Source organism: Protobothrops mucrosquamatus, unplaced genomic scaffold (assembly GCF_001527695.2).
Source record: "Protobothrops mucrosquamatus isolate PMUCROS unplaced genomic scaffold, P.Mucros_1.0 scaffold_149, whole genome shotgun sequence".
Lineage (NCBI taxonomy): Eukaryota > Metazoa > Chordata > Lepidosauria > Squamata > Viperidae > Protobothrops > Protobothrops mucrosquamatus.
Genome location: NW_015386225.1, coordinates 293,315 through 319,197, shown reverse-complemented (window position 1 = coordinate 319,197; position 25,883 = coordinate 293,315). Strand labels below are relative to the sequence as shown.

Below are 25,883 nucleotides of genomic sequence, written 5' to 3'. Positions count from 1 at the left end.
GGGGGGGGCCAGGAAGGCCGCTCCGCCGGCTCCGCCCAACCTGGTTGGAGAAGCGCCATTCCTCTCCCTCTTTCTCTCTTTCTCTCTCTCTTTCCTCTCTCTTTCTTTCCTCTCTTTCTCTTTCTCTTTCCTCTCTCTCTTCCCTCTTTTTCTTTCTCTCTCTCTTTCCTCCCTCTTTCTCTTTCTTTCTCCACGGAAAGGTTGGGGACCTCTGCTCTATAGCATCACCCTGTGGCACACACAGTATTATCCATGTAACTGCCTTTACTGCATAACACTGCCCATGCCACCAATCTGTCTATGCTTTGTAGAACCTGCACATGACACCTGCCTGCTGCAGAACCTGCCTGTGGCTCTCACCTGCAGTTCTAGCCTGCTGACTGCTTTCTGGCATTCCTGCCACTTCTCACGTCATGGTCATGTGGGGGGTCCTCACTTGTGGTCCTGGTGGTTATGATGGCAACCAGGTCTGTCACGATTGTCATTGCTAAGTGATGCAGTCACATGACTTTGTGCTTTACAATTGTATTAGTTAGCAATAGAAGTCCAGGCCCAGTTGCTTTCATATCCTGAAGACTACCTGTAATGAGGTTTTGCAAATCTTTGCTTTAATTTTTCATATGACATTTTACAAATCCAGTCACTAACATATTGTTTTCCATTCAGAGTTAATTTGCCTTGGATTCATATTTAACCACTATGGTAGTTGCAGTATTTAAAACTTTTGTTTCACTGGTCAATACAGGAAAATAAAAGCTAACTTATATTTTCCATCTGAAATCTAACTCTACGATTATAAAAATGTCAATGCTATGTTAGAACATCCCAATAATATTTTTGGCTTCTAATTGGAGGGATTTTTGTTCAAAAAATGAATTGTTATATTATCACACTCTAGTTTTATAGCATAATCTCATGATAAAAAGAGAAGAAAGTTTAAGGGAAAAAGTATTTTCCTCAAAGGTTTAGGTGTGCCTTAAGAGGATTTTTGTGCACTTTGCAAGCCTTGTTATTTGTAACCTTTCACTGGCTTTGAAAGTTGTAAAACCTGACAGATAAGTTTATCCTTTCCAATCGATAAGGGCAGTGGTATGCTCAAAACAGCAAAGGGACAGCCAGCTCCTAATCAGTGCGGATCAGACTGAAATGGGTTTGAGTTAACAGAGTTTTTGTACCTGAGCATGAGATGTTTTGAAAAGTTGTTTTTTCAACACAAGATCTGACTCAGTTAAGTAAAAGAAGATTCATCTAAAACTCGGCGTCTTTGGAACAACATTCCACTGACTTGGGATGAGGAAATGGCAGCAGCTACTGCGTTGCAGATTGTAGGACTGATCCTTGGAGGCATTGGCACTGTCGGGACCTTTGCCATCACTGGCATGCCCCAGTGGCGAGTGACGGCTTTCATTGAAAACAACGTGGTGGTCTTTGAGACAATTTGGGAAGGCCTCTGGATGAATTGCATAAGGCAAGCGTCCATCAGGATGCAGTGCAAGGTCTATGACTCCCTCCTGGCTCTCTCACCAGATCTGCAGGCTTCAAGAGGCTTGATGTGTGCGGCCTCGGCTCTGGCATTCATCGCTTTTGCAGTGGCTGTTCTTGGCATGAAGTGTACCCAGTGCACAGGAAATGATGACCGCATCAAAGGCTATATTCTGCTCGCAGGTGGCATCTCCTTCATCCTGACTGGCATCGTGGTGCTCATCCCAGTGTGCTTTGTTGCCCATAACATTATCCGAGACTTCTACAATCCCGTTGTCACAGTAGCTGAGAAGCGAGAACTTGGAGAAGCTCTTTACATAGGCTGGGCTTCAGCTTTCTGTCTTGTGGCTGGAGGGGCAATTTTATGTTGTTTCTGCCGTTGCGATGAAAAAACCCGAAGCTACCGATACTCATTGCCCTCACAACCGACCACCTACCGCAGCCAAAATGTTCAAAGAAGAGCTGAGAGTGCATATTCTAAAAGTCAATATGTTTAGTTGTCTTGATCCAAGAGGAAGAATCTTTTACATCCAACATGAAATCTAATAAGGTGAGAAGAAGCTTTGGTCATGTAATGTACTCTGCATACTGGAATGCCACTTTATCATCTATGAACTCTAAAACAAAAGACAGAAAATTTAGATATTTCAGAGTAGGAATGGAACTTGAAGCTGGATCTTGTTTTCAATCTGTCCTTTTGTAACTAATCTCTATTAAGAAGCATTCCCATATTTATACTCTGTGACACATACAGATCTGCAGAGGCGTGGGAGGAATATTGTTGTCACTGGTAAACATTTAAGCCTTGCTGAAGTTTTTTATATTCAAAATGTAATGTCTAAAATATACCATATGATATATTATGAAGGTGGTGGGGAAAGACTGAAAATGTACACTTTAAATCTATAAATGATTATTTGCATAAGTAGTCTTTTTAATAAAATGTTCTTCAGTTGTCAGAAAGAATGAAATTATATGTTTGAAATAGTTGATTTTCATTTTCTGTCAGAATGTTTCTTTAGTTTTGCCCCAAAGCATTAATATTTTGTGTAAATGTAATGCTTTTCGAGTAATTAAAGTTTATGTTTGTTATCATTGTAAATTGTAATCTGACATTAATTTGATGTGAATTCTATTTCATTCTGCAGTTAAAGAATGTTATTATTAAAAAATATTGCACATTGCATCAGATAACAAGTTTTCTGTGACTTTTCCAATCGCTCTTTGGGTAAATCTAATTTGTAATCAAAATGTGAAATATATAGTAACCATGGAAAATATCTCACGTGACTGACCAATAGATGGATTTTGAGGGGAAAATGTTTCTGAGTAGCTAGTAGGATTTATTTTAAGTTATATATTTTCTATCAGGGTGGGTTGCATGTACAGAGCACTTAAACTTTTATATTCGACAGGCCTAAAGGAAATGCAGCCATTCATATTACAATGTGTTAAAATAGCTGCTGAGATTGCTTACAGATTTTAAAAGGTTAATAATGTCAATCACACAGCTATAGACATGCATTCTTCTTCTAGAAAAAAGAATGAGATATTCCTCTCATAGATTGCTTGAGCTGAAATATGGCAGGAAACTGATTACAGCAATAGAACTATGGTGGAGGACAAGTTGCCTATTCGGTATTATTTATATTGTTGCAGATTAAAACTTTGCATAGTCATACAGCTTATAGTTAGTGAAGAACACACAAAATGCTTTTAAAATCAACAATAGGAAGAAGCTGTGCAATCCAATTGCATTAACCGGGGTATGTATTTTACTGTTAAATATTGGATTTAGAACGTACTTTCAAATATCACAAGTGCAGTTTACATCAAGATGATTATTAGATTTGAGGGAAATTGCACAACTGGCCATTTTGGAATAGAGTAGCCCTTACAATAGTTCACTTAGTGACGATTTGAAGTTACAGCGGCACTGAAAAAAAATGACATGATTATTTTTTACACTTACAACCTTTGCATCATCCCCATGCTCACATGATCAAAATTCAGATGCTTGGCAATTGACTCTTATTTATGATGGTTGCAGTGTCCCAGGGTCATGTGATCACCTTTTGCGACCTTCTGACAAGCAAAGTCAGTGGTGGGATTCAGCTGGTTCCCACCACTTTGGCAGAACCGGTAGCTAATTTTTTGTTGCCCAGCCCCAGAATGGACTTCCGGAAGCAGCATCCACACAGACAACTGGTTGTTCCCACCATTGAGCAAAGTCAATCATGGAGCTTAACAACCTTATTACTAACTTAACAGCTGCAGTGTTTCACTTAACAACTGTGGCAAGAAAGGTCATACAATGGGACAAAAACTCACTTAACAATTGTCTTGCTTGGCAACAGAAATGTAGGGATCTGTTGTCATAAGTCGAGGATTATCTGTGGTCTTTTTCTATTAGTATTGTTAAATGATGGCATTTTGAACATTGGAGATGTGAACTGGGGATAAAAAAGAGTAAACTTCCTTTGCTAACTTTCACTTCATTTGATGCAACAGAGTATCCCAGCCTTCCACAACTCAGAGGCTCCTATATATTGGGCTAAAGCAAATGGGAGTTGTAGACCAATGTATTTGGAGAGCAAATAGCAGATTTCCAGACACTGTACAATCTAACAGATATTGAAAGTAAGGTGCCTTTCTTTTAATAGAGGTTATCCAATTTGTTGTTGAAATCTGGAACTGAAATCCTAATAATTTTCCTGACTTTAATGTAAAATTGTAAATTAGGAAAAACAAATCAAATTCTCAATATTCTTTGGAAATCTGAAAACCAGTATAAGGGCTGTCTGTGTTAGTATAATTCACAATCCTTATAGTCTCATTCCCTCTCTTTCCATTGAAGTGTTGTTGTTTTTTTGCTTTACTTCCCTCAAGTTTCAGCATTATCTCCTATCATCTTGGACTTCATGTCTTCAGTATGCTTATATTATATTCATGGTTATAAAAAATAAATGCAGTTTGTCTTTAATTAAATCTCTGTGGCTTAATTCTGTTCTTCAAATAAATACTTCAGGTATTTTATACAGTTAGTTATGGAAGATGTTATATAAATAGCTTCTGTTTAAATTATTTGATCTCTTTCATTATGTATTTATAGTCTAAAATAATTAGTGGTAATAGTACAACTATTAAGATTTGCTGGGGAGGACTTTGCAAAAATGCCTTCATTTTAAAGATCCACTGGTGGGTTAAGAGGGCAAACCTCATTCATCTCCAATGTATGGCATAAAGTGAATTTGGCATCTGCTGACTACTTCCTCAGTTGAGCAGATAGGAATAATTATATATCTATATTACCTTTTCTTTTTTAAACCTGAAAAGGTTTTAAACTGAGTACCCAAATAGCACAGGCTGCTTTTCTTCTTTTTCTCTCTGTGCTTAAATGCATGTTTGCTATTTCATTCACAATTTGAATTTTCTTGAGTTTTGATACATTACATTTTAGCATGCCACATTGCTCCACACTTAGAATGAAGCTAAATAGTTATAACAGTCATTGTAAATGAGTGCTTTGAAGAGAGACTACACATAGTTAAGATCAGAGCTAAGAGCAGTAACAGGTAAAGATAACCCATCAGTTTGGTTTTCTTCAGTTTCTCATTTTTTTCTTGCATCAATTCATTTTACCCATCAGCTAAATGATGCTATTTAATAGAGGAACCCTGGAGCCATTCTGCCAGATCTAGTGGGATGAATAGAAATGATCAGAGACAGGATGTCTCTGGCTCTGTGCCACTTATAGCTGTGTAGATAAAACCAGCACCTTGATTTGCCTCCAGAAGCTAATGTAATTCATAAAGCAGTGGTGTTACATATTCACATGGCTATATTCTGTACCAGTTGCAGCTTTGAAATGGTCTTCAAAGGCAGTCCAATGTAAAATGAATTGCAAAAGACCCAGCAGGAAATGACTAAGGCATGAGTGATGTGAGTGGAGTTTCCTGATACAGTAACAGGTGAAATTGGTGCTCAAGATGGAATTAAAGTCCCTTCTGGTCATGACCATCATATGCGCCTCCAGCATCTAGATTTCACCATTTAGATTTTAACTAGGAGTGGGAGAGAGGTGAGCTGTACACAGTGATGTTGGGACTGGATCTAGTATTTGCCCTCTACACTGACCGAAACTGGCCTCAGAGGAAGAAGGAAACTCTCATAAAACCATGTTCTCAATTCCTAACCTCCGAAACTGATCCAGAAAAAACATAATAATTGAAAGGCCACTGAAAGATCAAGGAAGGCCAGGATGGATGCATCAACCCCATCCTGAAACCATCAGAGGTTATTGTTAAATGTGATCTATTCATCTCCATGTTATAACCTGGCCTGAAACCCAGCTGAAATGGGTCTAGAATAATGAGCTTTCCTCAGGGCTTTTGGAACTGCAAGACCATGGTCCATTCAATCATAGAACTGTTGGTTTTACTGAAGAAAGTAGTAGGTTTAGTTCACCTGTAGTTGATAACATGTTTTAGCAACTAGTAGGAGACCTACCTTTTTCAGACGATACACAGATGTTGTCAGTGTATAATAGTATTGATCTAGAATGGATCAAGCCTAACTGAATAACAGGTAATTTCTTACACTGACTTGGACCAGTACTGTTTGAGTTTATTGTAACTATACAACATGAGTAAAATTTTAAATAATCAAAATCAAAATTTACACTTTGACAGCCTGAGAATTAGAATTCTTAACTGGTACTGGCTCACTTTAATTACTTTTCAAATTTGATGAAGTATGCAAATCAATAGTAATATAACTCTTATGTTGATGAAGGTAAACTAATTGTCAGGGAACAATATTTAGTCAGAGAACTTGGTAACCCTGATTTCCAAACAAACAAATCAGACTTACAAATTTCTAGTAAGCAAAAGACTTTGGGAGAAAGAACCTTTCACTTCAGCCATACTTTTTTGTTTCTGATACAGTATGTTGCCTGGAAGTAGATCTGGCTCACTATATAGATTGAAGAACAAAAGGAGAAGATGTGGGTGGAGGCTGCCATAATATTGTAATGCTAAAAAAATAAAACAAGATTACTGCAAATATTTTCATAATTGCTGAGCTTTAACTTCCAATAAATAATCTCAGGTTGTCAAAGCACTACCAGGACTTTATAGACATTTGGATGCATAAGACTTCACCAGTGTTTCGGTTCATTAACTTCAAGATCTATTTATCTTGTTTTTGCTTATCTGTGTTAAAAGAACTGCTCGAGCAATGTAATTCATTGATTTGGAGAATTATCAGGGCATAGCTTGAAAAAGACATTCTGCACACTATTTTTTACTAATTATAAATGCATTACTAATTTCATAACTAATGAATGAAAACAGGGACCCTCGATGTGTCTACATAAATCAGTGGTTCCCAATCTTTTCTATACCCCGCTTCTGATATACAGTATTCTTGCACCCCTTACAAAAGTTCGAAATAATGGCAATGAATTATGCAATTTTGAAAACCCAAGTTTTCGCACCCTCTGGAATATCATCTCGCAACCCCAGGGGGTGCGGGCACCCCTGGTTGGGAACCCCTGACATAAATAATTCACATTCAACTATTTCTTGAAACATTATCAAATTTCCTAAACCCAGCCTTTGATTTTTGTCATCAACTCGTCAATATATTTTAGCAGACAGAACACCAAGTTCATTTTGCCCATTGTATTTTGACACTGATGCAATCATTATTGTTGTAGAATAATTATCAGCACTATAGTTAGAACCAAATCATTTAATTATAGTCTTGTAGAAACATTGAAATTCAAAAAAGCATCAGCGTCAAGTATAAGTTAGACTCACCCTTCCCAAGGATATGATTTGTTACCCAGGTATTAAGTCTTGCTTTTCTAGGCTCGTGGAAAAGATATATAGCAGTTTCCTCCGAATAGTCAGATGTGATCTGAACTCTTCACTGGTATAGATGGAGACGATCTTAAATTCATCTGATCCAGGAGGAAATCATGAATACATTGCCATCTTTTCAGAGGAATGAAGATCTTCTTTAGAAAGAATATTCTGTCTGTTGCTTTTCTGGGTGCAATTTTCTGAGATGGCTTTTTGTCCAATACAAATGATGGCTTGGCTGCTTGGGATCATTGGCATGTTTGGAACGGTTATTGTCACTCTGATGCCGCAGTGGAAAGTATCAGCCTTTACAGGAAACAACATCATAGTCTTTGAGACTATTTGGGAAGGCTTGTGGATGGTATGTGTCAGTCACATCAAGAATTATCAGTGCGAATTCTACAAATCCATTCTGGCCCTTCCACCTATGTTGGACGCTGCCAGAGGATTAATGTGCACGGCTTGTGCACTGTCAATTATTGCTTGTCTGACTGCTTTTGCTGGCATGAAATGCATTCAAAGTCCAGGCAGTAATGAACAAGTCAAAAGAAACATTTTATTCACAGCTGGAGTAAGCTTTTTCCTAGCTGGGGTTTTTGTGCTGATTCCTGTTTCCTGTATTGCCAACGCTATCATCGAGGATTTTTATAATCCAGAAATCCAAGCTGCTCGGAAACGTGAATTGGGAGCTGCTCTCTATTTAGGCTGGATCTCAGGCGCATTTCTAATCTGCGGAGGTGGCATGTTTTGTGGTTTCTGCTGCTGTCCTGAAGAACATGAAATATATCAGCATTCAGCACCATGCAGCCAAATCAAGCCTATGGCAATGCGTTCCTATGTATGATTCCTTCAGGTCTGCATCCTGAACTTGTGTGGGACAAAGAAATGAATGTTTGGATTCTAACTTTAAATCCAGGACAATACAGTTTTATAGATCCCATCAATACCACTGATTTGCAGAAGCAGGTTTTCATCTAGGAATATGCTCTTTGGGCAGATAACGTCCTTTACTTAGCAATGCAACATGTAACACTATGAAGACATTGTACTTGCTGCAAAACTGTCAGGCTGTGTCCATAAGGTATTGTGTTTTCAGGGAAAGAAAATTAGATTAAATCTGTTTTCTCCTGCTTTTGAAGTTATCTTGATCAGGATGAACGTTATTCCTAATATTTTGATGTGAAATGTATGCTTATATATAGATAGTGCGATACACACACCCATATAGACAAATTTCAGTTACATTGAAGCATTTGTGCTGTCACATTTTGAAGACTGAAAGCTTGCAGATGAATTTTTAATCTGCTGAATTTTGAAGGGAAAAAAATCTACTATATTATAGTTAATATCTATTTTCTTTAGTTTTTCTTTTTAATTTGTCAATCTAAAAATAAAAAGTTTATCAAGCCCTAATTTAGGGTTGTTGTTTTTTACCTAAGAATCCCTAGATCTGTGGATTTTAGCTCCCAGGCATATGAAGCTAACATAATCATTGCTAAGAATTATGGTTGTTGATGCAGCTAAAAGGACCTAGGTTAGGGAAAATTGGCTTAATGGGTCACAATATTTTACTGATATTTCTGTTTGATGGGTCATGATTAGTTAAAAAAACACAGAAGAAATAGGAGGGAAAGTAGATTTGTGTATATGGAGGGCCAGTACAACTTTAACAGAGAGAACAATTCCAGAGTAAGTGTATTAAAGGCATGCATTAATTTTAAAATATGACAAAACTTGGTAAATGGGAAAAAGACATTAAAAGCGTCTTTTAGTTTTAAGAGATTTGATCTTGTATGTTATGCCTGATTATGCTTCTTTTCTAAGTTCTATTTGCTAAATGACGCCTCTTACATAAAAATATGAGTAAAGGCCCTGGGATCTGGTGAATAAACAACCTTTGAGTTTATAACAAAGAGCAATTTTTGGTGCAGTGTAAATTATTGGATTTTTCTAGTTTTTGCCAAGAAACGTATAGTGTGGCTTTCAGCATTTGCCTGCTCAATGTTCAATAAGTTTCTGGGTAACCTATCTTTGTGGTTATGTTCAGGACAAAATAGATACATATTACAAAGAAAAAGTTAATATAAACTACAAGCTCTAATAGTAAGATTTGCTCTCTGTCTGTCTGTCAGTCTATCTGTCTGTCTGTCTCTTTCTGCAGGTTACCATATAACCTGAATGAAAATATACACAAAACACATACTATATTACAGTATAGTACCTAAATTATATTACAGTACAGTACAGTACATATTATAATTAATTAGTTATAGCTGCCTGTTCCCATAGATTTTTGGACAACTTATAAATACAACACAAAATAATAAAAACAGTTAAGTCTAGACTAAAACAATCAAACAATAAGACATCAAACCAAACCATGGCCCCCACAAGGACATCAACCTGAGACCAGGTCTTAAGACTTTTTTGAAGCCTTAGGAGAGAGGGTGTTATCCGCCCTCTTTGGAGGGTGCTGTTTCAGAAGGCAATAGCTACAACAGAGAAGGCACACTTCCTTAGTTCTCTAAGATGACAATATTTAATAGAAGGGACCTGGAATGTACCCACTCTCCTGGAATCTATCAGTCGGGCAGAAAAAGTTGGAGATAGACAGCCTTCAGAGGTCCAAGCCATAAAGAGTTTTTCTAAATAAGGGCCTGAAACCTCAATTGTATCCAGAAGCTGACTGGTAACCAGAGCAACTCACTCAGTAGCCGTGTCATATGGACATACTAGAAAGTGCCTATTATTTTCACACTTACGACCGTTGTAGCATTCCCATGGTCATGTGATAAAAATTCAGACACTTGGCAACTGGCATATATTTATGACTGTTGCAGTGTCCTGGGGTCATGTGATCACCTTTTTCAACCTTCTGGCAAGCAAAATCAATGGGGAAGCCAGATTCACTTAACTACATTACTAACTCAACAACTTGCAGTGATTCACTTAGCAACTGTGGCAAGAAAGCTCATAAAATTGGGCAAAACTCACTTAACAACTGTCTTGCTAAGCAACTGAAATTTTGGGCTCAGTTGTGCTCATACGTGGAGGACTATCTGTACAGCTTCCAAATAACAACAACAACAACAACAACAACAACAATAATAATAAAGTTGGAAGGGACCTTGGAGGTCTTCTAGTCCAACCCCTTGCTCAGGCAAGAAACCCTATACCATTTCAGATCTTCAAGAGGAGCACCATGTAAACTATACCTAGGTAAAAAGAATGGTATATGGCAGTGGTGGCGAACCTATGGCACGCGTGCCAGAGGCGGCACTCGGAGCCCTCTCTGTGGGCACATGCACCGTCATCCCAGCCCCGCCTCCTCCCATGGCCCCCTCCTCACCAGCAGCCCCCCTGGAGAGCCACCCCCAGGTGCGGCCCACGCAAAGCAGTGCAGCCAAGGACATGGTAGCCTGGCAGCGGGGACAAGACTCCGCCCTTGCAGCCTGTCATGCACAGATGATGCTGTGGGGCACGGGCAGAGGGCATGGTCACCATAGCGCTGTTGGGCTGCCTTGGTGATCTGTGGCGGGTCGTGGAGGTGGTGGGTGGCCCAGTGGGCAGGTGGAGCGGGGACAGGGGTGGGGGGCAGTTTTGGGGCACTTGGTCTCTAAAAGGTTCGCCATCACTGGTATATGGAGTTATGATGTGAGCTTCTTAAATTTTAATCAGCGTTCACCCAGGCCAGCAGCTAAATGGATGTTCTCTGAGAAAAAGCTTGAATTTCCAAGAAAGCTGTGATAACCATGAAGTATTGATTTTGAGGAAACATTTTCCATTTCCCATTTACAGTGTGCTACAGAGCATAAGAGAATGGATTCAATTAAGGTGGTGTTTGGACACTTGACCATATACGATAGCGATTTCTAGATTCATCATCATCTAGTAGAAATCCGGCATAAACCAAAATGATAGAAAAAGAAAATATGTCACAATGTCATGACACACAGAACATTATTTCCAGTTTGCAGCACAACATATGCCTCATACTTCATCCAGCCCTGGTCATTCTGTACAGACACCTATGTAACCAGGTTTTTCCGATAGCCAAACCAAAATCCTGCCACCGTTCTTCCTATGTTTTAATCTCCAGGCCTTTAATCATCTTAGTTGCTCTTCTCTGCACTATTAGCTATTAGCTCTCCCCTGAGCCCGCAACGAATCCCATCTTTTCAGCAACCTCGGGCAACAGAAAGAACACAACACAACAGCTCCAGGAATTGTGAGAGAGTTTGAGTTTCTTTGTAAAATATATGCTAAACATATGTAGCATAGGTGTGCAAGCACAGCATCTCTCTGAGTCTTTTTTCTGACTTCTGAGTAATTGTCCCTCCCCCGAAAAAAGATGCTGCTGCTTTTAGGAGTTTTCTTATTAAAGTGAGTATGACTCTTAAAACAGCTGCATCCCTTTACAGGCTTGGCCTGAAGTCTGGGGAAAAATCAGAGCAGTGCTGACTTTGTGCATGTATGAAGTTGGTGTCATTGCTTTGGAATCATTTTTAAAGTATGCACCAATATTTGAGAATGCATAGTGGAACATAGTGGGTTTTTTTTTGCACTTTATTAAACAATACCTGGAATCTATAACTATTTGAAAGTTCAGGAATGGACATTGCATTATCAGCCAGCAACTCCTACATATAAAAATTTATCACCCTGAAACCTACCATTTTAAGAATTTTTGAGTCTGTTGAGTCAGAGACCAGCAGAGTTTCATAATGAAGCAGCACCAAGAATTTGTTTTTCTGGTATTTCAGAGAAAACCTATTTCCTGAAAATTGTACATATGAAGATAGCAAGTAATTGTTGGGATGGGACCTACTGACAGTTTTCTCCCCCCGCCCCCCCAAAAAAGAGTGGCTGCAGTACAGTGAAGCCTTACTGGCCAAAGTGCAAATATCAGTGCAAATATTTTTAGGGTATATTAATAAACCTAGAAATATTTTTGTTATGAGTGCCATTTCCTGTTTACCCTTTCTCAGACAAATACTTTGAAATAATCCAAGGAAAGGTGGTAGGGATAGAAAATGTCAATGAATGACTTCTTAGAACAGTGGTTCTCAACCTTTTTAATGCTGCGACCCCAACCGGTCGTAAGTCGAGGACTAAACCGGTCATAAGTCAAGGACTAAACCGGTCATAAGTTGAGGACTAAACTGGTCGTAAGTCGAGGACTAAACCGGTCGTAAGTCGAGGACTTTCCCTGCCCAGGAGCGCCGCACATGCGTGGTTCCGCCCCCTGTGCCGGCCAAGGCATAGCTGGCAAGCGGCAGAGATGGAGCAGGCCGACCACCAGCCGGCCCAGCTCAAGGGAGGTAAGGCACCCGCCGGAAAAGGGGAAAAAAATGGCGGACAGCCTTGCTTGGTGACCCCCGTGAAATGGCCGATTGACCCCAAATGGGGTCGTGACCCATAGGTTGAGAACCGCTGCCTTAGAAGGTAATTTATTTCAAAACTTTTAAAACACAATAATCAGTTAAAATATTTTCCAGAATTGCTGATAAAGTTCAAGAATAAGAGAGATAAAGCCTTAAAATCTCAAATACACCAAACAGAGGGGAAAAAAAGAGGAGGATGACAGAGGAGGAGGAGGAGGAGGATATTTTTTGAGGAGCTAAAGAACTAAAGAGAAGCAGAGATATGGGGGTAGTTTCTAAGTTACTAAAATAAACCACCTTGTTTGAAATATTTGAAATTCTAGTCCCGGGTTTCGGAAGTAATAGGAAAATAAGCTATATGTGGGCTTATTTTCTAGCTACATTATGGATTCATATAATGAAGCATGGTGTCTGAACAAGTATGCTAATTTAAATATATTTTAAAGGAGAAGTAGCATTATGATCAACGTTTCTTTATCTGAAGAAGGGGCTGCTTGCTTTCACAATGATTCCTCCTTTACGTTGTATAAAACAGATGAATGCAAATGATGGGAATATATTTACATTTCAATACTGATAATAAGGTATGAGATTCACATGGCAAATAATATCTTGACTATAGCTATGTTTAGAGTTGCTAAGATAACACAACGAATTCCTTTGAGATTATTTTTTAAATACAAATGATTCATCTCTCCAACTTTATGCATATTGATTCAGAATAAAATTCCTCCCAAATTAGGAGGATGTAAAGGATTAACATTTATATCTATTGTTCTGCCCTGAATAAACAGCTTAGTCCTATTTACTTGTGTAATGGACAGCCCCGCTCCCTCTCCAGGCAAGAACAAGTCCTTCTGGGACAAAGTTTGGTTGCAACAGCTGGAAGAAGGGATATTGTCCTTGATTTGTTGAACAAACAATATTTGTCTTGGCTCATGTAAGACTCAACTAACATCAGACAAGCCATACAGTATGTTTGCGAACTGCTGGAAGTGCTGCTTTAGTGTATTTGTATTTATGAACAAGAACGGTCTTTGTTTCACAGATCAGTTTGAAACAGCCAACTTGTTCATCCAAGTGGGAGTTTTATTTTCCATCTGAATATCTGAAACTTCATTCGATTTAAAACAGCAACAACAATTTACTGTAAGTTATGAGGGATGGCTTAATGGAAATATAAATTTAAACTTATTAGGGCAGTTTTCATGTTTTTGAATCCTAGCTGCAACAATAAATAAAGAAGTTCACCTGAAAATGTGTTAATATCGGGGTCTGGCAGAATTCTGGTTTTAAGGAAATTGATTCGCCTTCAGTCCAACATTGGAAAACATTTTAGGAGCTGATGAAATATACTGAGATTTGTATAATGTAAAGCTCGTCTAACTGAAATCAAAAAGTTATTTTTGATAACTTTTTTATTTATTTATTTTTTTGGTACAAGCTCAGTTTCAGATATTGTCTCTTATGCTTTGTCAAACTGCCTTTTTTCAGATTACAGATTTGATAAGGATGCCTACATAACTGATACATGAATCTGTAGTACTTCCAGGATGATATACAGTCAGTAGCAAATCGAAAATTTCAGTCTTCAAACTGATGATGCCTCTGTTGTATAATTGCCCTGCCTCATCATGGGATTCTTCATTCATACTGAATCCTGAATGTTACATTTTTCCATTTGTATAACTCTATGTTTTCCAACAGATTCTTTCAAGACACGGGTGTCAAACTTGCGATGTCATGTGACGTCATGATGTATCGCGACTTTTTCCCCATTGCCGGCAATGGGGTGGGCGCGGTTTTGGCGTGACGCATCTGGCCCAAGGACCAGCAGTTTGACACCCCTGTTTCAAGAGCTTCTTCATCAATGATCAACAATATCAGAGGAGCAGGTGTGACCAGGCAAAGCCCCAATTCTTTTCATGTGCATCACATATATATCAAACACATATAAAAGAGGTAGGGCTACTATAATTGTAGTCTTGCCTATCACTTTGACACACATGACCATTCCAGAAGATACACCTAGATTCCTTAATCCTTTTTCTTACCCTTGAAAATCACTTACAGGTAACGCTTGACTTATGACTACAATTGGGAATGGAATTTCTGTCACTAAGTGATCAGTCATTATGTGAATCTTCAATATTATGACCTTTTTGCCACAGTTGTTAATTGAATCACTTTGTTGAGTGAATCCAGTTTCCCCCATTGACTTTGTTTGTTGAAAGTCAATTGGGAAGGTCACAAGTGGTGATCACATGACTGCTTGGACTCTCTGACAGTTGTAAGTGCAAGCTCTGGTCGAAAGTCACTTTTTTTCAGTGCTGTGTAATTTTGAATGGTTGTTAAAAAAATGGTTGTAAGTCAAAATTACCTGTAACGAGGAAGGAACAAACAAATAGATGCACAATAACCTTTATTGTAGCACTAACAGTTCTTCACCCAAAGCATTTTTCTTCTTATTGATGGCCTCCTCCAGTGAACATGAATCAGGTCAAAAGTTTAACAATTGCCAATGTTTATTATTTATATCAGCCATCAAAGTTAGTTTGCTCATTAATAAACTTATCTTGCTTACTCCATTTCATCGATTGTTTCAGAAGGCATACAAAATCCATTACCATTTTATAAAAAGGGAAAAACGTCATACAATCTAAAAAGAAATCACAGATAAATCCATTACTATTTGTAAACTGACCCACTGTACAATATTCATTCTTACTTCCTTCTGCAATATCATTCTGTAATGGTGATATTGAAAGGTAGATAAACAAGTCTGCTTTTAGTCAAGCTTGACAGCTCATGACTTCATGGTCATGTTTGTATTGTTCTCTTGGCAATCTGGAAATAGTTTGCTTCTGCCTTCTTCTTCTGGGATGTTGTTGTTTGCTTTTTTTCTACCATATGGATTTTATGGTTACCTCTCATCCAGGTTCTGATCAAATCTGAACCTTTTAAGGTTTTAAGATTAAGCAGGTTTGGCTAGGTGCTGTCATCTAACTGGCAAAGCAGCGACAAAAAAGTTCAAAGGTGATACAATTTTCTGTTAAGTTACTGATGTCCTGATACATTGTCAGTTGTGATTCTAAAATGCACTAATAACCTTCAAATGTAAGCTTATTGCGTTTGCTTTCAAATCCAGTGACATTCTAAGCTTGGGGGTTGGGATGTCAAATCACTGCAAATGNCCAGGCAGTGTCGGCTGGCGACCCCCAGGGGGAGGGCCTTCTCTGTGGGTGCCCCCACCCTCTGGAACGAGCTACCCCCCGAGATCCGGACGATTCCGGATCTCCTAACCTTCCGCCGCGCCCTCAAGACATGGCTTTTCCAACAAGCGGGACTGACCTAGGGTGAATTTTAAATAGGGAATAATTTTTAAAAATTTTCCAAGATTTTAAATATGACACAGCTATTAATATATTTGCTTTTTAATTGGTTTTATAGGGGAAATGTTTTTTGTGTTGTTTTTTAACATGCTGTGAGCCGCCCTGAGTCCCTCTGGGGAGAAGGGCGGCATAGAAGTTTAAATATATTATTATTATTATATTATATATTATTCTTAGAACAGTGGTTCTCAACCTTTTTAATGCCGCGACCCCAACCGGTCGTAAGTCGAGGACTAAACCGGTCATAAGTCAAGGACTAAACCGGTCATAAGTCGAGGACTAAACCGGTCGTAAGTCGAGGACTAAACCGGTCATAAGTCGAGGACTTTCCCTGCCCAGGAGCGCCGCACATGCGTGGTTCCGCCCCCTGTGCCGGCCAAGGCATAGCTGGCAAGCGGCAGAGATGGAGCAGGCCGACCACCAGCCGGCCCAGCTCAAGGGAGGTAAGGCACCCGCCGGAAAAGGGGAAAAAAATGGCGGACAGCCTTGCTTGGTGACCCCCGTGAAATGGCCGATCGACCCCAAATGGGGTCGCGACCCATAGGTTGAGAACCGCTGCCTTAGAAGGTAATTTATTTCAAAACTTTTAAAACACAATAATCAGTTAAAATATTTTCCAGAATTGCTGATAAAGTTCAAGAATAAGAGAGATAAAGCCTTAAAATCTCAAATACACCAAACAGAGGGGAAAAAAAGAGGAGGATGACAGAGGAGGAGGAGGAGGAGGATATTTTTTGAGGAGCTAAAGAACTAAAGAGAAGCAGAGATATGGGGGTAGTTTCTAAGTTACTAAAATAAACCACCTTGTTTGAAATATTTGAAATTCTAGTCCGGGGTTTCGGAAGTAATAGGAAAATAAGCTATATGTGGGCTTATTTTCTAGCTACATTATGGATTCATATAATGAAGCATGGTATCTGAACAAGTATGCTAATTTAAATATATTTTAAAGGAGAAGTAGCATTATGATCAACATTTCTTTATCTGAAGAAGGGGCTGCTTGCTTTCACAATGATTCCTCCTTTACATTGTATAAAACAGATGAATGCAAATGATGGGAATATATTTACATTTCAATACTGATAATAAGGTATGAGATTCACATGGCAAATAATATCTTGACTATAGCTATGTTTAGAGTTGCTAAGATAACACAACGAATTCCTTTGAGATTATTTTTTAAATACAAATGATTCATCTCTCCAACTTTATGCATATTGATTCAGAATAAAATTCCTCCCAAATTAGGAGGATGTAAAGGATTAACATTTATATCTATTGTTCTGCCCTGAATAAACAGATTAGTCCTATTTACTTGTGTAATGGACAGCCCCGCTCCCTCTCCAGGCAAGAACAAGTCCTTCTGGGACAAAGTTTGGTTGCAACAGCTGGAAGAAGGGATATTGTCCTTGATTTGTTGAACAAACAATATTTGTCTTGGCTCATGTAAGACTCAACTAACATCAGACAAGCCATACAGTATGTTTGCGAACTGCTGGAAGTGCTGCTTTAGTGTATTTGTATTTATGAACAAGAACAGTCTTTGTTTCACAGATCAGTTTGAAACAGCCAACTTGTTCATCCAAGTGGGAGTTTTATTTTCCATCTGAATATCTGAAACTTTATTCGATTTAAAACAGCAACAACAATTTACTGTAAGTTATGAGGGATGGCTTAATGGAAATATAAATTTAAGCTTATTAGGGCAGTTTTCATGTTTTTGAATCCTAGCTGCAACAATAAATAAAGAAGTTCACCTGTAAATGTGTTAATATCGGAGTCTGGCAGAATTCTGGTTTTAAGGAAATTGATTCGCCTTCAGTCCAACATTGGAACACATTTTAGGAGCTGATGAAATATACTGAGATTTGTATAATGTAAAGCTTGTCTAACTGAAATCAAAAAGTTATTTTTGATAACTTTTTTATTTATTTATTTATTTTGGTACAAACTCAGTTTCAGATATTGTCTCTTATGCTTTGTCAAACTGCCTTTTTTCAGATTACAGATTTGATAAGGATGCCTACATAACAGATACATGAATCTGTAGTACTTCCAGGATGATATACAGTCAGTAGCAAATCGAAAATTTCAGTCTTCAAACTGATGATGCCTCTGTTGTATAATTGCCCTGCCTCATCATGGGATTCTTCATTCATACTGAATCCTGAATGTTACATTTTTCCATTTGTATAACTCTATGTTTTCCCACAGATTCTTTCAAAACACGGGTGTCAAACTTGCGACGTCATGTGACGTCGTGATGTATCGCGACTTTTCCCCCATTGCCGGCAATGGGGTGGGCGCGGTTTTGGCGTGATGCATCCGGCCCATGGGCCGGCAGTTTAACACCTGTTTCAAGAGCTTCTTCATCAATAATCAACAGTATCAGAGGAGCAGGTGTGACCAGGCAAAGCCCCAATTCTTTTCATGTGCATCACATATATATCAAACACATATAAAAGAGGTAGGGCTACTATAATTGTAGTCTTGCCTATCACTTTGACACACATGACCACTCCAGAAGATACAGCTAGATTCCTTAATCCTTTTTCTTACCCTTGAAAATCACTTACAGGTAGTGCTTGACTACAATTGGGAATGGAATTTCTGTCACTAAGTGATCAGTCATTATGTGAATCTTCAATATTATGACCTTTTTTGCCACAGTTGTTAATTGAATCACTTTGTTTGTTGAGTGAATCCAGTTTCCCCCATTGACTTTGTTTGTTGAAAGTCAATTGGGAAGGTCACAAGTGGTGATCACATGACTGCTTGGACTCTCTGACAGTTGTAAGTGCAAGCTCTGGTCGAAAGTCACTTTTTTTCAGTGCTGTGTAATTTTGAATGGTTGTTAAAAAAATGGTTGTAAGTCAAAATTACCTGTAACGAGGAAGGAACAAATAAATAGATGCACAATAACCTTTATTGTAGCACTAACAGTTCTCCACCCAAAGCATTTTTCTTCTTATTGATGGCCTCCTCCAGTGAACATGAATCAGGTCAAAAGTTTAACAATTGCCAATGTTTATTATTTATATCAGCCATCAAAGTTAGTTTGCTCATTAATAAACTTATCTTGCTTACTCCATTTCATCAATTGTTTCAGAAGGCATACAAAATCCATTACCATTTTATAAAAAGGGAAAAACTTCATACAATCTAAAAAGAAACCACAGATAATTCCATTACTATTTGTAAACTGACCCACTGTACAATATTCATTCTTACTTCCTTCTGCAACATCATTCTGTAATGGTGATATTGAAAGGTAGATAAACAAGTCTGCTTTTAGTCAAGCTTGACAGCTCATGACTTCATGGTCATGTTTGTATTGTTCTCTTGGCAATCTGGAAATAGTTTGCTTCTGCCTTCTTCTTCTGGGATGTTGTTGTTTGCTTTTTTTCTACCATATGGATTTTATGGTTACCTCTCATCCAGGTTCTGATCAAATCTGAACCTTTTAAGGTTTTAAGATTAAGCAGGTTTGGCTAGGAGCTGTCATCTAACTGGCAAAGCAGCGACAAAAAAGTTCAAAGGTGATACAATTTTCTGTTAAGTTACTGATGTCCTGATACATTGTCAGTTGTGATTCTAAAATGCACTAATAACCTTCAAATGTAAGCTTATTGCGTTTGCTTTCAAATCCAGTGACATTCTAAGCTTGGGGGTTGGGATGTCAAATCACTGCAAATGTGGGAGTTACATAGCTAGAATTGCTAATGCTGTATTCAATTCCTCATGCCTAACTTAACTTCCATTAAGATGTCCTTGGAAATCATGACATAGCCTGGATTGGTTTTCATTGAATGGCTGAGTTAAGATATTCTAGCTTGCATGATCACCTATAGTTGCATACTGAAGGACTGATTTTGCAATTGGTGAAATGCTATTCCTTTTCTGGAGTGGCTGTTTTAGGGAATGCTCCACCAAGAAAAACAATGCATGTGTCATTTCACTGCTCCTATTCATCACTTGTACACACCTAGATTGTGTCGAATGTCAGCCATCTGCTGCAATATTTGTGGAAAGAATAACAAACATATCACCCACTGTTGCTATTTTCCAAGTCTAAACAAAGTGCGCAATGAAGGGAAGTATTAACATATATATTTCCTTCAGACACAGGAAGCTGACTATGTATGACATTAAGATGAAAATCTTACCTAAAGAGGTACTTGAATATGTATGTGTTTGTGTGTGAGAGGAAGAGAGAATGAGGGAGGGAAAGGAATGTAGCATGCAGATGAGGCCCATGTTATGCATGATTTACCATTAAATGCAAAATAGTAAAGGGGAGCTACATCTTAAACTGATCAATGGCAGTGAATTTATTGGTTTAAATAATAAACATTGCTGAGTTCAGACCTTCTAATTGCTGTTTGCTTCAACAAATAAGTCAGTGGTTATTCTGCCTCCTGGCTGACATCCTGACAAGTACAGAACAGCCATACATGGAGACGCTTCCATGTAAATCAGAATCTAGATTTCTAGATCACATGGAGTCTGCAGCTACTTTATACCATGTTGACACATGCAGGTACAATCCCTGCAGACACTGGACTATAAATGTGAGTCCTCAAGGGAAGAGTTTCTTGACATGTGCTGTGATGGCCAGAATTGGAATATTCAAATTAATTGAGATAGTTTTGGGGGTATAATGTCTTGCTTGAAAATAAGAAATGACAAAATGAAGTTTTTGCCAGAAATTTCTTTTCAAGATAGGAGGAATAGGAACTATTTTCCTGCCTCCTAATTCAGAACAACTAGCTTTCACACTATGGCTGGAAATGATGTAGTGGCAAGTATTCAAAGGATTCCCAGCATCAAGGTCTCACTGTCATCCTTACCTGCTGGGAAAGAGGGGAAAGGATAGATACAGTATGAAGGGATGGAGATATATAGAAAAGAACTAGGAAAATTTTGAGAAAAACTAAACTCATTAAAAGATGGAGACTGACTGATTTGAGCATTTATATTATGTTTTTCATGTTTTTTTTAAAAATGTCACTATATGTATGTATATACATGTGATGTATGTGTCTGTCTGTCTTATCTAGCATTTAGCATCACCATTAACTGCCTTATCTCCCTTACAAAGGGGCTTTTGATTTTTAATCCTATCTCTCCCACTCAGAGTTGCAATTGAAAGTTGAGCAGAAATACAATAATGATAAAATGAGCAATGAATAAAAATATATAAAAATAAAAACACATACAGATAATTGTTTACTGAAACTTTCAAGCTTTTAAAGATGTATATATACTGTAGAACAAGTTATTTGACAGTACAACCCTGTATATATTACATAGAAAGACTCCTCATGATGTTCAGCATATTTATATAATGAAAATTTGTTTTTTGGAGAAGTGAGAAAGAATTTTCTTGGAAGAAGGAACTGTATTTTTTTAATTATTTAGTTTGGAAAAACACAGAAAGAGACAGAAAACTGACAGCAAGAAAAGACCCAGTGATCCACCCTTTGAGGTTTTGTTTATATATTATTTTAATAATTATTATTTTTTTTTATTTTATTATTATTATTAATTTTATTTTTCACATTTTTGTTGGATGATAAACATCTGTTTATCCCAAACATGTTTACACTCACTGATGATTAACCTACTACCTCAACTAGAAGTTGGTTCTAAGCTTTCATTACTCTTACCCTCTCAGGGTACCATGGCTAGGAAGGAAAAGGAGTAGCATGGAGGAGTTGGCATGTTTCAAACTACTGCCCCAATGGCTTCTCCAATAGGGAAGCACTGGAATTCCCCCTCCCCCCAATTCTCAGTCAGGATGTGGTCCATTTTCAAAGGTAATCTTTCTGGTTTCTTTGTTTCCATTCTTTTTAGTTTTCAGAGAGTTATCCTGCTGCTGGACAGACCCATAACTAACCCTGCTGAGAAAGTCAAAAGGACTGAGGGAGCAGACCACTGTTGTTAAAGAAATCACTGAAGGGACATTAGATGTGCCAGATATGAGAGGTCCTCTGTGTTGGGTGATAGGAAGCTCAGGCAACCTAAATGTTGCATTGTTACTGTTGTCATATTGGTAGGGAATAAAAAACAGATGCATTCTGGCCATTTTTAAAAATCGATCAATCAATCCAATTTTCCTGTACACTTTCACTATAAATAAGTTGCTTACTACACTTCAAAAAGCTATCTTGTCTTGCCTCCTAGGGAGAGTAAGGGGAAAGAAAAGATTTATAAAAGAGAAACATCAGGTTAAAAAATGGGGAGGGATTAGGGAAAATTGTCTCTTTCCTCCCAGCCCATAAAGAACCATTCTTCCCCTAAACACAGATCAGCCCACCTCATTTCCATGGATTACTCTTTAACTTTTTTTCTTACTCAACAGCCTCTTCAAGGCCACAGTGTTGTCTGACTTTTTCCCCCTGCCAGTGTATATGCAGCATTTCAGGAATTCTCTTTTCTTCTTCATGCAAGAAAATGTGTTACTTGACATTTCAACTCTATTTTCCCATGTCTTCCTTTTACTCTGTTGTATCTTTCTTAGCTCATTTCAGGTTACATTCCGTCTCTCTCCTCTCTCTATATCTGTTTTGAATAATAGCAATGTAATTCAAATTGTTTTAATTTTTCCTTTCCATTTTCCTTTCACTTTTTTTCTCAAAGTGTTAGCCTCCATCTGCCTGTCATCATTGCCTCATAATAATGTCTCTATGACCTCATGCAACTCAGAAACATAGCCAGGGCCAAACAACTTCCTCTCTGAAGTGGAGTATCCTCTGATACCTCTCATCTAAAATCATAACATTCCACAGAAATAAGATGTTCAATGAACATCATTCCTCTTTCATGGCATCAAAATTGAATGTTTGAGCATGGTGACTCATACTTCATAATGGTAGGACTGGCTTTTAGTTATTAAATGTCATCTTTCTAAACACTGAGCACTCAAGTAGCTAACCTCTTCCAATCATTTTGGTGAATAAAGATGGCTGAAGGCTAACTTTTTACTCTGAGATGCATGCCACTTCAGTTACCATTTGAATTTCCCAGTTTAATAACTAATATTATGACTCTATGATGAAGTTACATATCGAATGAAAGCTTCTGTAAGTTAAGACATATTATCTGTGATAATATTTTTCAGAATTGATTATTGGATCTCCATCCCAGAGAAATTGGAGTTGTCGTACTAAAAGGTTATTGAAGCTAGCAAAATGATGATAAATAAATATTACATATTACCGAAAGGTTGCTAAGTAGAATAATGAACAAGTGATGTTTTTAAGTCTAAAAGCTAGCAGATGCTGTTTACCTGGGATATTTGTGAACCTGTGCCAAGAAAACATTTGTGTACTACCTAACAGTTAAGCATACACCAGCAAACAAAAGATGTTGCTGAAGAAGATGAAAGATAATCATGAATTTCTTCTCATCAGATAATAAAATGATTCTACTGTTTAGAACCATTGGCTTGTAACACCATAGCTGGCCAAATAAATGAATTGTCAACAATCTCAGTATCAGAGTTGAAATCTAGATTGACTGCCAAGAACGAGATACATAATAATCAGCTGCCCTCTTCCTACTATAGTTTCTTAAATGTACAAATAGGAATTTCTCATTCAAAAGGCAATTCGAGGCACATTTACCGGGAGAGAATCCCCACTGAACTCAACAAGATTTACTTTTGAGACAGCATGCATGTGTAATATTGGGCAGCCATAAATTAAAAAGGCCAACTCTGAAAACAATATATTTTGTTTCTAGGTTACTCTTAGCAATAGCTCTTCTGCTTCATTCCTAATTCACTGCAAGACTGCTGGATGAAACCTTGGCCTTGTGACTTGCTGCAATTGAAATGATCAATTTGTTGACATAGCCTTTCTGATATCTTTTTTCTCTTCCCTTTAGTGCTTTATTTTCATCAAGGGGAACTCCAATGGGCTCTCATCCTCTGATTCTTCTTTAATGGAATTCTCACAAAACCATACTATCCTTTCTTTTTATTTTTTTTCTTATAATCAGGCACCATAAAAACCTGGAACATTTTCTTCTCCAGATAATCAAGCAATTCACATTTTAAAAGCAAGTTATACTTGCAGTAGTCAGTAATACTACTTCTAAGATTTTTCATTAAACCATCCATGAATGAATCATATATTTGGAAGTTTGTTAGAAAGTATGAACTTCCATCTAGGTATATTTATAATGTTTATTTTTGTGTGTGTTATTACTAACATTTGCTACCATGTCTTGACATGAAACACATTGTCTAACAAACATTATACACATCTTCACACCAACCCTAAACTAAACCTTGTTGATACTCTGGAATGATACAGGTCAGAGTCTAAAGAATCATCTTTGCAGGTGCCATGGAACAAATCACACATTGGCATCCAGATTCAGGTTGGTTAAAGAAATAAACATATGAGGAGTGAACCCTTCTCTTTGTTGTAATACATATATATCTGTAAACCTAAGCTGAAATTCTTAAGGATATTCACAATTTAAATCTTAAACACACTCACCACACATTAAAGTACAATTTAACCAATTGTGTGTAGTTTCACTCCAGCCCTTCAGATTAGCTCAGTATGTTGTCTGAGGGTCAGTGAATAAACCATGGTTAGGTCAACTATGGATACACATGCATGAACACAGCCATTAAGCAAACCCATTAAACATAGTGGAATTTACATCACCGGACAATGTTCTGTTTTCTGCAGAGCATTCTATTTCCTAGCTGGCCATTTTCCTGTCTGGCTGTCTTCTTTAGTGCGCTTACCCTTTAACCCCCAAAGAGCTGTGACTTGCCCAGGAGGGAGCCAGCGTTTCTTGTCTTATCCTCCTCAAATTATTAACCACAATATTTTTCATAAGATGAAAAGCACTCTTCTCTTCCAAAAATCCCACAAAACTGGAAAAAAAGACCTCACAACACTTCGTATTTGTGAGCCAGGAGATTAAAATTTCAAAGAACACCTCAGCTTCTTGCTGAAGTTGAGTAATAAATGCATTGTGCCTATTATTCAAAGACATTTTCCCAATTAGATATTTCTCTCAGTAAGGATCAGCCTTAAGTTGCCTAAGAAAAGCAGCTTATCCATGTTTTGTCATTCTTCAGATAAAAATATCACACTCAACTTTATATATGGCTTGGTTCCAGCCTATTCATCATTCCATTTCCATTAATTTCTACCATAAATACCTAAATGTATTCCTTACATGACCTAGGATCAGTTCTGTGCATCTCTCATTGTGCAGATTTCAGGATTCAGGATTGCTGTGGTATGCACACAGCTGAAAGAACAAACTGATGTTACTATGGCATGGATATGTAGTATTGCTGAAAAAGAGTTCAGAAGGATCATAACATTAAGACATAGTTAAACCTTTAATGTCACATACTGTTGACACTCTATTTCATGTTTTGGGAGGATGTTTAGGATTGTGCTTTTTCAGAAAGTCAACATTATTTTGGCTTCAATGTTTTAAGATTTAGAGGAGATCTACAGATAATTTGATTATTGCTTTTTTAAACTTATGAACCATCTGCACAGAATTCTGTACCACAAATATCACCTAATGTTGCTCAGAAAAACAGTGAAAAAATATAGTAGACTATGATGCATGAAGTAGCATCCCAAGAACGTATTTCTTCAGACAAAAAAGATATTCTATATCTAAAGCAGCTGTTATCCAGAGAAGTATTATTGTTATATAAAAAAATATTAGACTGCAGAAAAAAGAAAAGATACAGAACACAACTCAAATGT

At 37.8% G+C, this 25,883-nt stretch overlaps 2 protein-coding genes across 2 annotated transcripts; both read left to right on the top strand.

Moving 5' to 3' along the window:
- Positions 1–1,298: 1,298 nt before the first annotated feature.
- LOC107290769 (claudin-8-like) lies at positions 1,299–1,979 on the top strand. Its single transcript, XM_015819687.1, has one exon. It carries the CDS (start codon positions 1,299–1,301, stop codon positions 1,977–1,979), a length of 681 nt encoding a protein of 226 aa, XP_015675173.1.
- A 5,575-nt stretch (positions 1,980–7,554) lies between these two features.
- Positions 7,555–8,193, top strand: LOC107290760 (claudin-17-like). Its single transcript, XM_015819677.1, has one exon. It carries the CDS (start codon positions 7,555–7,557, stop codon positions 8,191–8,193), a length of 639 nt encoding a protein of 212 aa, XP_015675163.1.
- The last annotated feature ends 17,690 nt before the right edge of the window (positions 8,194–25,883 follow it).